The 12,234-nt window shown below is 34.9% G+C and overlaps 2 protein-coding genes across 4 annotated transcripts; both read left to right on the top strand.

The window, feature by feature from the left end:
- Positions 1-2,398: 2,398 nt before the first annotated feature.
- Positions 2,399-7,646, top strand: LOC112527358. 3 transcript variants are annotated; one of them, XM_025137963.1, is made up of 6 exons: positions 2,399-2,622; positions 4,402-4,837; positions 5,086-5,353; positions 5,570-6,253; positions 6,344-6,490; positions 6,908-7,646. In XM_025137963.1, exons 2-6 carry the CDS (start codon positions 4,787-4,789, stop codon positions 7,468-7,470), a joined length of 1,713 nt encoding a protein of 570 aa, XP_024993731.1. In that variant the 5' UTR covers positions 2,399-2,622; positions 4,402-4,786; the 3' UTR covers positions 7,471-7,646. The 3 variants fall into 3 exon arrangements, with proteins under 3 accessions (XP_024993731.1, XP_024993730.1, XP_024993729.1); XM_025137962.1 differs by having other exon boundaries at positions 4,443-4,837; positions 5,086-6,253; XM_025137961.1 differs by having other exon boundaries at positions 5,086-6,253.
- A 413-nt stretch (positions 7,647-8,059) lies between these two features.
- Positions 8,060-11,289, top strand: LOC112527357 (G-type lectin S-receptor-like serine/threonine-protein kinase At2g19130). The gene has a single exon (XM_025137960.1). It carries the CDS (start codon positions 8,690-8,692, stop codon positions 11,174-11,176), a length of 2,487 nt encoding a protein of 828 aa, XP_024993728.1. The 5' UTR covers positions 8,060-8,689; the 3' UTR covers positions 11,177-11,289.
- The last annotated feature ends 945 nt before the right edge of the window (positions 11,290-12,234 follow it).

Below are 12,234 nucleotides of genomic sequence, written 5' to 3'. Positions count from 1 at the left end.
GAAACTTAAATAATAAATTTGATATTATTGATATATATATATTTTTTCCAAATTTTTATGATATATTTACATTTATATTCTATTCAAAAATAAAAAAACATTATTGTTTTTTTAAAACCACTAAAACCGTATTATATCGACAGAGATAAATAAGAAAACGAAACATTAAAATTGAGATATATCTCACTATATTATGCAAGCATTCTTCTAGTATTTCTATAATACATAAATATTTCTAGGTGCCGATATCAATATATATACTATACAATAAAACATTTGACAAAAACTCTTATAAACTATTTTTTATACTTGAAATATTGTTTATTGATGTATATTACTTAAAATTCAATATTACAAGTACGTTGTGCGTATGTACAATTTATTGAAACTCTATTTTTGAATTCGTGTAACTAACTGTAAATAAATATAATCAAATATATGATAAACATTATATTTTAAATATAAAAAATTAAAATATAATTATGATAACCATTGAGTTCTAACAGAATATTTATTATCCTTATAAAAGTTATCTTATTAAAAAAAATCTATTACTATATGATAAAGCATTTGACAAAAACTCTTAAAAATCATCTTTTATGCATGACGTACTGTTTATTGATGCATATTACTTAGAATTCAATATTGTAAGTACGTTGTGCATATGTACAATTTATTGAAGCTCTATTTTTTAATTCCTATAACTAACCATAAATAAATATAATCAAATATATAATAAACATCTTATTTTAAATATAACAAATTAAAATATAATTAGGATAACCATTGAGTTATAATTATTATCCTTATAAAAATTATATTATTAAATAAAAATAAACTACTTTGTTATTAAATCTAAATTAAATTATAATAAAATTTATACAAAAAATAAGAAATTTTGAATAGTTAATTTAGTACTAATATCGATATATTTTTTTTTTCAAATTTATATTTAAGTATTATTATTAGTTGTTGCAGGTATGTTTCTTGACATTATTTGCATAATAATGCTTCTAAGAAGTATAGTTTTTGAGATTGCGCATGTTCCATGAAATACCAAACTCATGACCCGTGATAATTGACCAAAGCCATTCATATAAGGAGTAGGAATGCCAGGGTTGAATATTATGCAACGGATATTTCTAGATCTATTAGACTTAGTTATGTTCATGTTCCATTTCTCTTTGGATTTATGATTTATTCGACTCAGAGATTGTCTAAGTTAAGAAAATTTATTTCAGTTTCAGATTTTATTAGAATTCTGCTACACGTATTGTTAAGTTTAAATGTGTTATTCATGTTGATTGCAATATGAACATGTAAATTGTTATATGAACATGATATACATATTTATGGTGAAAATAAAGTACATTTAAATACGTCTAAAATCAAATAATTGAGTCATTTAGATGTTTGAGTAACTCTTTTTGAAAACAATTCTCAAAATATAAGAACCAAAACAAGATACATTTCATTTCACGTTTTTCTTAAAATTCGCTTCACAAATGATAACCAGTTAGTGCTAATATCAATTGTTCGTTGCTAAACTTCAGATAAGACTTAAAATGATAACTAGTTGATACCAACCTATTTTCATGCATTTTATCTTAATGAATTAAGCTAATATGATGAGGTTTAATATATCTATACTATATTATAAAGCATTTGACAAAAACTCTTAAAAACCACTTTTTATGCGTAAAGTACTGTTTATTAATGCATATTACTTAAAATTCAAGATTACAAGTAGATTGTGCGTAAGTACAACTTATTAAAGCTCCATATCTGAATTTATGTAACTAACTGTAGATAAACATAATCAAATACATGATACACATCTCATTTTATATATAAAAATAATCTAAAATAAAATTATGATAATCATTGAGTTCTAACGGAATACTTAATTATTATCTTTATAAAATGTTATATTATTAATAAAAAAAGAAATTACATAAAAAATGAGATTAAATAAATGATTTGATATCAACATTGATATATATATTTTTTAAATTTTTATGATATGTTCAAATTTATATTTTATTAAAAAATAATTCATTATTGCTTTCTTAAAAACACATAAAATTATGTTATAACATCGACAGAGACAAATAACAAAATAGAACATTAAAATCGAGATGTATATTTTTATATTGTGCAAGTATTCCTCTAGTTTTAAAAAAATAGAATAAATTGAGCAGGGAATATATTTAAAAGAAAGATTATTCCTAATTTTCTGGAAAGTTATTCGTTTTTATTCTCTGTATGTGAGAAAAATCTTGAAATCGGATATTTGACTTTGGTAACGATATTAGTTGATAACCACATAGCGTCGAATCTGATGCATATATAATAACAAACTCACAATCGCCGTTCATCTTCTCTACAAATCTCAGCCAACCATTCTCCTCCTCATAATCAAACTCTTATCTTTCAATCGCTGCTGCTTTTTATGCCTCCCCCAAATTTCATCTCAATCTAAATCCTCAAACTTATCGATCCCATACCTTTCTTTCGCTTTTTGTTGCACCCATCTTTATATAAGAATACCCGCTCAATTTCGGAGGGAATAAGCATAAAAAACTTGGGTTTTGTTTTTACAACAAATCTGGCTGTAAAGAGGTTGGATCTTCATCATATTTTCATGAATTTTATATGTATTGATGGGTTTTCTTCAAATTTTGGATTTTTTTTTTTGTAGAATTATTTCGAAGTGTTGATTGAAAATTGTTTGTTTTGATTATGTAATAATTGTATCTACTGTTTTTCTCGTCGAATCTTAGGTTGTTTGTAGATTTATTTTGTTTTCTTGATTCAAAATTGTGTGTTTCGATTACCTTGTTATTGTATTTACGGGGTTTTCTTCAAAATTTCATCTGGTCTATGAGCTTATTGTGTTTTATGATTATGCCAATTATTAGGGTTTCTTACGTCTTCACCATACGTATGGCGACTATTATGTGCCTTTTAATATTGTTCTGTATTGGTTTAGTCTACACGGATTTGGAAAATTGTTTGTTTTCAAACGACGAATTTTGAAAAGTATATCGACACTTAATTTTAGTTATCCAAAAATATTGATTTATGTTGATGAATTCACTAATTAACATGAACATGCGTGTATAGGGAGATTATCTAGTTGCTTTAGCTCAATCCTTGCCCAAGTTTCTATCAATAATTTTTATGTTTTAAATGTTGATTATATCAATTTGACTCAAACGTTGATATCTATTTCTCATACTTAAAATTTGGATTGTGTGATTGAGTTGATGTATGTGAATGAAGCTGTATTGGGTTGTAATGTATCCTTTGCCGGATCCTCAAATTGGGTGCTTTAGGGATGCTATTTTCGTGGGTGCCGAGGCTTGTGGTGTTGACCGGTTTTCCAAATCCTTTACCAAGGATATAGGGATCTATAAGTGTATTTTGGTCAAGTGGGTTTCTTCTCAGACTAGCCGCTGTAGTAGAGGTCATGCCGGCCTACATCTTGGACCCACAGGCCCTACTTATGAGTGAAATTTATTGTGTTGGTTTGGTTTTAAGGGTATGTTGCCGTTCCATTGAAAATGGAGAGTGAAAACCCAAAAGATTATAAAGCTGATGAATAAGGGTAAAAGTTCTGAAGTAAATTTATGTGACATAGAAAGGATGACACGATAATTTTAGTTGTTGATGGTATGGATTTATGTGGATGTAATATGTAAAAGCGAAAGCAAGATAAGCATTAACCTTTAAGCTTAAGTATGTGCTTGTTTTGATGCATGAATCATGAGATAATTCTTTCTTGTATGTTATACACATATAAGCACACCCAATATCCTCACTTATATAGATTCAATGAATCCTGGTTTTCGTGCATCACACACATGATCATCGTGTATGTATTCTTTCAACATAGTTTATGGATGTTTGTTGATGAGATGGTTGTACTGGAGGTTGGAATATCTTTGATTTTAAGGAATAGTTTTGTTATCTTCTCTTGTTGCTTTGGTTTTACACTTATACGCATGTATGCATGTATGTATGTGTATGTACATACGCATGTATGTATTGATACACCTATGTACATACATCCAGAAGATATGGTATTCATATGTCATGTACAGCTGTATTCCCACATCATACTGTATTCAGCAACATCTTTTCTAAACTTTTGATCATTACAAATAAGTTGATATTCCAAGATTCATTTGGGTTCACGAGTTTCCTCTATCTCATCTTTTTAACTCTTCAAGAGTATATTAGATATTTGATTATTGGTCAAACTTTCCTATCATTATCCTAACGGAGTATACTGCAATGTGCAAGTGGTTTATTTTATTATCTGCTTTTTGTTGTTGTTCTTTGTTAGTTAATCATAGTTTCTTGATTTATTTGTTGCTTCCATTTGAAATTTATCAGGCAATTGTCTCTAACGCATGTCAAAAACTGGGATCCAATAGGACCCGAAGGACTTGTTTCAGTCTGGCCGCTACAACAAATTTAAACCGTTCTCGCACCACTAGACAGGTGTGGGGTAATCGTAATGAAGGAGTGATTCTACTTTGTGTGTTGAGAAGATCAAGATCATCTCACATCTGGAGACTGCGTCGTGTTTCAGTTGGCTTGTCATTTGATTACGGCTAAGACCACCGTTCTCTAATCAACACCCACAAGTTCTTATTGAGCTAGATGTTTGTTTCAATCTTTTCAATCTTCTAGATGTAGTTGATCACTGACTTCGTTGTCATTACATTTGAAAGTCAGCACAACGTGAGTCAACTCAGCGGGTTTGAGTTTGACTAAGATGTTTAGGTTCTCGTGCTTCCATTCATCCGCTCATTCTCAGAAACCAAAGGTGAGCAAGCTCATATTTTTGTGGTTTCGTATTTGGACTATTCAGCCGTTGACCTTAAATGAGAATTTTATTACAACATAACCTTCTGCCAAGTTTAGTAGCATTCTTGTGTATGGAAGTGACACTTCTATGCTAAGAAGTGACATTCTCAAACCTGTCAAGAAGGCTATGGATTTAAAAGAAACTTGTTAGAAGGTCATTCAATGAAAGCATCTTGTTTTCGTGACCATTGTATCTTTTTTATGCAGAAAACCGTCCATTTACCTACTGAGGCAATGCAAAAAACATTGGAAGATCACCACACACATCAACCTAGGAAAGATTCCATCTTTTTGAAAGAAGTTCCTGAAGGCGAAAATACTGATCCATCTCAATCTTCTATGGTTCAAGATTGGAATTCTGAAGGACCCAAAAGCAAGAACGACATTGATAGTGAAGATGACCACGAAATCCGAAGAATTAGGAAGAGCGTGTCTCTAGGAAGCGGCTTAGCGCACTATCAGGAAATTGCACCTGGTGAGGAATCGTCTACTTCTAACGGTACTAATGCTAATCATAGTGAGTCGGGAGTTCAAGTTGATGAAAAAGATGAGTACCTGAATGCTCAGGCTTCAGCCTCTCTTCAAATAAGTTCGAATCTGGTTAATCACGCATCAGAATTTTCACCTGATTACTTGCAACAATCTGAGAAGGAAGTTGGTGAAAACTCCGAGACTCAATTTTCTGGTGCAGGTACTGGTGGTTCTAGCAGCCGTGCACCATGCACTCCCCACGCCATTGTGAAATCAAGCTCTTTGCCGTTTTTGCATTTGGCTCATGGCAATATTGTCCATCATTCCCGATCTTCTGAGGATTTGACGGCGTTAGGTTTGAGACGGAATGATAAATCCGTTGATAATGACGATATCGGTAAAACTTCACCAGAGCAAGAAATGGAAAACGATAGTGTAGGCCAGATTGAAAAAACGGATGGTGATGATGGTGAAGATGCTTATGATTATGTGGGTTTGGCAAAAGATTGGATCGTGCCTGCTGTCGATGAACTGGGCAACGGTAAAGACCTGAAAAAAGATTCTTCAGTTTCTCAGTGGGAGGAATTGCCTCATGAGGATTTCAGGATCAAACGGATTGAGAAATGGGTTATGGATCTCCGGCGTTGTTCTTCATTGGAAGAAACCAATATTCCTACGAACCTTGATTATGGGCAAAATGTTAAAAGCACCATCTTGGATCCTGTGGCATCTTCAAAAAATGACGATAAGGCTGTTTTGGGCATGGATGCTGCAAAAAGATACATTTCTTCTCTGAGTACTTCAGCCACAGCAGCGCAGCTTACAAACCATGGGTTGGTTGTGATCCCATTTTTGAGTGCTTTCTCGAGCCTCAGGGCGCTTAATTTGTCGGGGAATTCAATAGGTTCGAATTCCATTTTTTGATCTTTTTTCGTCTTCTGGATTTAGTCATCATGTTGTTTGGTTTATTTATGATATTTATTTGTTTTATTAGTGAGGATAACTGCGGGTGCGCTTCCTCGAGGACTCCATATTCTAAATTTGTCGAAGAACAGTATCTCCATCATTGAAGGGCTTCGAGAACTCACGAGACTACGCGTACTTGATCTTAGCTACAATCGAATTCTCAGAATCGGGCATGGTATGTGCTTTTTCCTGCAATATTTGCTAATTGTCTTTGTTTCTGCTACCTGTTCGCTCACATTTTTTGTACAAGCCAGTGTTTTCATGGAAACAACACTTTACTGTTGGGGGTAGAGTTCAGGTCTTTGTACATCTCACCCACGTCTTTTGGTTAATTGACCTGTCAAGTTTTTTTCCTTCCTTTTTTTATGTTTAAATTTCATGAACTTCTGACAGGTTTGATAATGCCACTTCCTAACAGAATAATGCCTAGAAACTTGTAGATTTAGAAAGCACTTGTAAGGGGGTTATTTAGCTAAATAACTCCCGGACCCTGTTTTCGAGTGGGATTTACTGGGTTGGGTTGGGTTGGTTTATTTGTTAGTTTGGTTTGGTTTGTTTTGAATTGAAGTGTGTAAATTTGTGTGTTTGGAAGGTCTGGCGTCGTGTTCTTCGTTGAAAGAGCTGTACTTGGCCGGGAACAAGATAAGCGAGGTGGAGGGTCTCCATCGTCTCCTAAAACTGAACGTTTTGGATCTTCGTTTCAACAAACTGTCGACAACGAAGAGCCTAGGCCAGCTTGCGGCTAATTACAACTCCTTACAAGCCATCAGCCTGGAGGGAAATCCTGCCCAGAAAAACATAGGAGATGAACAGCTCAAGAAGTTCCTCCTTGGTCTTCTTCCTCATCTTTCTTATTTCAACAGGCAATCAATCAAATCTGGTGCCGTGAAAGACTCAGCTGACCGAGCTGCCCGACTCGGCATTTCTGCACATCAAATTGACCGTGGGCTAAGGTCAGAAACCAAAAAGTCAGCACATGGTCGGAAAAGTCAACCGGTGGCGGCTCGGGGACGGCATGTGCGGCTACCACCAAGTGGGGTTAAACCGACGAGCGATAGGCATCACTTGCGTGATGTGAGTCCCAACCTTTTGAGCTTCAGGCCGGATCTTGCGATGCGAAGAACTCACAGTGAAGGTTTGCTGAGGGCTGTTTGAGTTGGAGAATAAGGAAAGGTTTGATTTGTGGGTGTTTTTGGTTTGTTTTGGATTTGGGATTTGGCTTGTTTTATTGTGACATTATCATTTTGATTGGTGTTAGTTTGGAACATATTTGTTGTGCTATGGGTCTGAACTTTGTTTATTTATTTGATATTTGATACATTTGGTTGGAAGTTGGAATCTTAGATTTAAAGTTCTTGATCTCTTTTGGCTTTTACAAAAGACCCTGGTTTGTTCGCTTGGTTAACCACACAGGCAACTTTCTTGCAGCCATGAATCAGCACCTTCCTTCATTTGGATAACTGTACGTCTTCAGGTTAACCTAAGGCTTGTTTGCCAAAAGCTTACTGTGTAAGTATTTATTAGATGTCACATGTCTTACCATACGAGTACGACAATGATTGAGAGCCTTATTCAGTAGAAGGAATAATAGCAAGGACTGAAATCTGTAAATGATGAAGAAAAGTCTTACCTGGTAAGCACTTAGCAGGTAAAATATGTTACCAACAATTCATTTTGATAGCCAGAAATATTACCTGACAAGGTGAGTGCTTACCTGACAAATGTTTAGTAAACGACCTCTTACTTGCATCTCGACTAATTCTATGATGCCTTAAAAGATGACAACTAGGAAAATCCAAATGGTCATGAAAAAACTCGAGCTTGCCATCTAAGTACTTATATGGGTCAGCTTAACTTACTAATTCTATGGTGCCTTAAGATGATTTTGAATCAGCCAATTAGTTTTTTTTTTCTTTTTAAAAATAACAAATAAATATATAAAAGAATGAAGTGGTACAACTAAGTTATCAGTTTCAATGAAAGAAATTGAGAGACTCTTAACACCACTTAATCATTCTACATCAAACCATTCAATAATCGCCAAACTCTTTAATTAGCCTTCCTCGTACCATTGCGAGTATGGTTTCTTTCAAGTTAAGAGGGACTGAAATAATTAAAGGTTGGTCACTAATACTAGAGGGTCACATAACTAAGCCCATTTAATAGCAAACAGTGATCTATAAACGTCTTCCAGTTATTTAGAATTTTCAAAACTCTTTCAACTTTACAATCTTTCGGAACAAGACTTCAAATAGAACAAGTACTTCATTTTAGTTCGACTTATTTCTTTATTTATTACTCCCGGCGGCTTTTGCAAGTTAGAGTACTATTTTGTTGTGACTAGCAACCAATCATATATAACATTTAGGACCAGATGGCTAAATTGCCACTTCAATACTGCATGTTTACATGTTTCATCTCATCTGATTCTCTTTCTTCTTGTCTAAATTTTGCATCCGCCATGTTCTGCACAAAAAGTAACAGCTTAATGGGGTTTCTGCTTCTTTTCTATTTCTCTTTTACCATTTGTTTCTCATCAGGAGCTGACACCTTATCTGCAGACCAGTCTCTATCTGGAGACCAAACAATCATATCCAAAGGTGAGAGCTTTGTGGTGGGTTTCTTCAAACCAGGTGACTCTTCCAACTATTACATAGGCATCTGGTATAAAAAGGTCTCTTCCAACCCTCCTACCGTAGTTTGGGTGGCAAACAGAGAAACGCCCATATCTGATAGATTCAAGTCTCAGTTAAAAATCTTAGATGGTAACTTAGTGCTCTTAAATGAGTCCAACTTCCAGATTTGGTCCACAAATGTTACCACCGCCACCAATTCGAATTCTACAATTGCTGTTATTCGTGACGATGGTAACTTGGTGTTGAGAGACAGGTTAAATTCAGTTGAAGCCGTTTGGCAAAGTTTTGACCACCCAACTGACACTTGGTTGCCTGGTGCTAAACTTGGTTATGATCATAGAACTAAAAAGAGCCAGCTTCTTACTTCATGGAAACGCAAAGTAAATCCTGCTGAAGGACTTTTTTCTATGGAGTTTGAACCGTCACAGAAGCAGTATATATTTAAGTGGAATCGTTCTAAACAATACTGGACAAGTGGTTCTTGGAATGGGAGAGTATTTAGCCAAATACCTGAAATGAGGTTGAATCACATTTATAATTTCAGCTTCTTTTCGAATGAGAATGAGAGTTACTTCACTTATTCTGTGTATAATCCTTCCATTATATCCAGATTCGTTGTGGATGTTTCCGGACAAGTTCAGCAACAAACATGGTTGGATAAACAGTGGCGTATGTTTTCGTCTCAACCATGGTATGTGTTTTGGCCTCAACCTAAAATACAATGTGAGGTCTATGGTTTTTGTGGGGCTTTTGGTACTTGCAGTCTGACTAGATTGCCAATCTGTAGTTGCTTGAGTGGTTTCAAGCCGAGATCAGAGAGTGACTGGAATCAGAGTGAATTCTCTGAGGGATGTGTGAGAAAAACTGATTTGCAGTGTGGGAGAAATGTGGAAAATCCCGATTTTTTAATGATTACAGTCAAGAGTCTGCCAGAAAATAATTTTGTGGCGGTTGGGAGTGCTGGAGAATGTCGTACCAACTGTCTAAACAACTGCTCCTGTAATGCTTACTCTTTTGTTGATGATAAGTGTTCTGTTTGGGATGGGGATCTCTTTAACCTCTCAGAAGACAACACTAATGGGAAAGAAATCTACGTCAAGGTTGCTTCTAAAGATCTTCCACGTCGTAAAAAGAGCAACAGGGTCACTTTGAGTACTGTTATTGGGTCCGTTGCAGGCGTGTTTTTTGTGTTGGGTCTAATTTTGCTTATAATCTATAGAAAAAAGAGGAGGTTGGCTGTAAAAATTTCAATGGAGGGCTTGCTGGTGGCTTTTAAATACAAAGATTTGCAGATAGCCACCAAAAATTTCTCTGACAAACTGGGTGGAGGTGGTTTTGGTTCCGTTTTTAAGGGGGTGTTGCGTGATTCATCTGTTGTGGCAGTGAAAAAGCTCGAAAGCATCAGCCAAGGAGAGAAGCAGTTCAGGAGTGAAGTCAGCACAATCGGGACCACCCAACATGTTCATCTTGTAAGCCTTCGTGGGTTCTGTGCAGAAGGTAACAGTAAGCTATTGGTATATGATTACATGCCAAATGGTTCCCTAGATTCCCATCTTTTTCATGAAAAATCGGTTCTAAACTGGAAAACAAGATATCAGATTGCACTTGGAACGGCAAGAGGGTTGGTTTATCTTCACGATGAGTGCAGAGACTGTATAATTCACTGTGACATAAAGCCAGAAAACATCCTCCTAGATGATGATTTCTGCCCAAAGATTGCAGATTTTGGTCTGGCAAAGCTTGTTGGTCGAGACTTCAGTAGAGTTTTGACAACTATAAGAGGGACAAGGGGGTATCTAGCACCAGAATGGCTATCAGGTGTGGCCATCACAACCAAAGCTGATGTCTTTAGCTACGGAATGTTGCTTTTTGAATTAGTAAGCGGTAAGCGAAGTACAGATGGATCTGTAGATTCAACGCGTACATTCTTCCCTTGTTTGGTTGCGAGCATTCTTATGGCGGGAGGTGATATTCTCAGCCTACTAGACAGTAGGCTAATCAGAGAAGCCAGCGCTGAAGAAGTGAGTAAAATTTGCAAAGTTGCATTTTGGTGCATCCAAGACGAGGAAGACAGTAGACCTTCGATGAGTGTGGTGGAACAGATTCTTGAAGGGGTATTGGATGTGAACATCCCTCCAGTTCCACGATCCGTCCAATTATTTGTTGGTAACACGGAGCCTATTGTTTTCTTCACCGAGTCATCCTCACAAGCGAGTGATTGTTAAATCACCGAGCCCAATAGAAAAAGCTTGGGAAAAAGAGGTATTGAATCTTTATTGGATATTGCTTTGAAAGGTGGTAATCATTTGAGAACCAGTTATTTATGATAACTGTGAGATCCAATCACATATATGAATTTATTGAGTAATCAGAGTGTGAATTATCATTTCTAGAGTTAATGTTTGAAAAGGTTTGATTTGTGGGTGCTTTTGGATTTGAGATCTGGCTTGTTTAATCTGACATGATCATTTTCATTGGTGGCATTTGTTGTTCTATTGGATTTGAACTTTGTTTATTTATTTCATATTTGATACCTTTGGTGGAAAGTTGGAACCATTGATGACTTTTTAACATACTAGTGGTGTAACTGTGTAAGATGCAGCGCGGGTGAATTGAAACATTAGTTTAGCTTTGAATCATGAGTTTGTGTGGTTATTTCACAAGTAAACTAACATATAAAGTTGAAGATTAATATGGTGTATTAGCAAGATCGACCGGAAAAATAATTGCACACATGTTGAGTTTCTAAACCCATATAAAGTTGAAGGGTTGGGGTGGGGTACATGCAAGATTTGAAACCCTTTATGATATTGTTGCTTCAAATTTCAGTTTACTTCAAGAGAAAGAAGAATCTTAAATTTGGGTTCAAAATAGGAAACAAACAACATGTCAAACAACTTTGAAAAAGCAACCCAAGAGTTCCAAGATTTATAGAAAGACTTGGACCTTAGAGATATCTAATCGAAGGACCGAGATTGAATTTTGCACCTTAGCAACTATCTGTTTTTATTTATATATCATGAAATTAATATGTAAAACAATTAACTAAATTAAGTATTTAAAATTACATATTCCCTCCTAAGTTTACCTTTACAGATTATAAATTTATAATCTTTTTGTTATTTTAGAGTAACAAAATGATGATGGTTGTTTTTTGTTCATTTGTTTAGCATCTAAGCGAATGAAGATGAACGGACACGAATAAACACATTTTTTACGACCATAAACACAAAAAAATTCGTTCACTAAAATTCATGTTGTTCGGTTAAGTTAAAAGAGTCTC

Source organism: Cynara cardunculus (genome assembly GCF_001531365.2).
Source record: "Cynara cardunculus var. scolymus isolate 2C chromosome LG 15, CcrdV1, whole genome shotgun sequence".
NCBI classification, from domain to species: Eukaryota; Viridiplantae; Streptophyta; class Magnoliopsida; order Asterales; family Asteraceae; genus Cynara; species Cynara cardunculus.
This window is presented reverse-complemented; position numbering and strand designations above follow the sequence as displayed.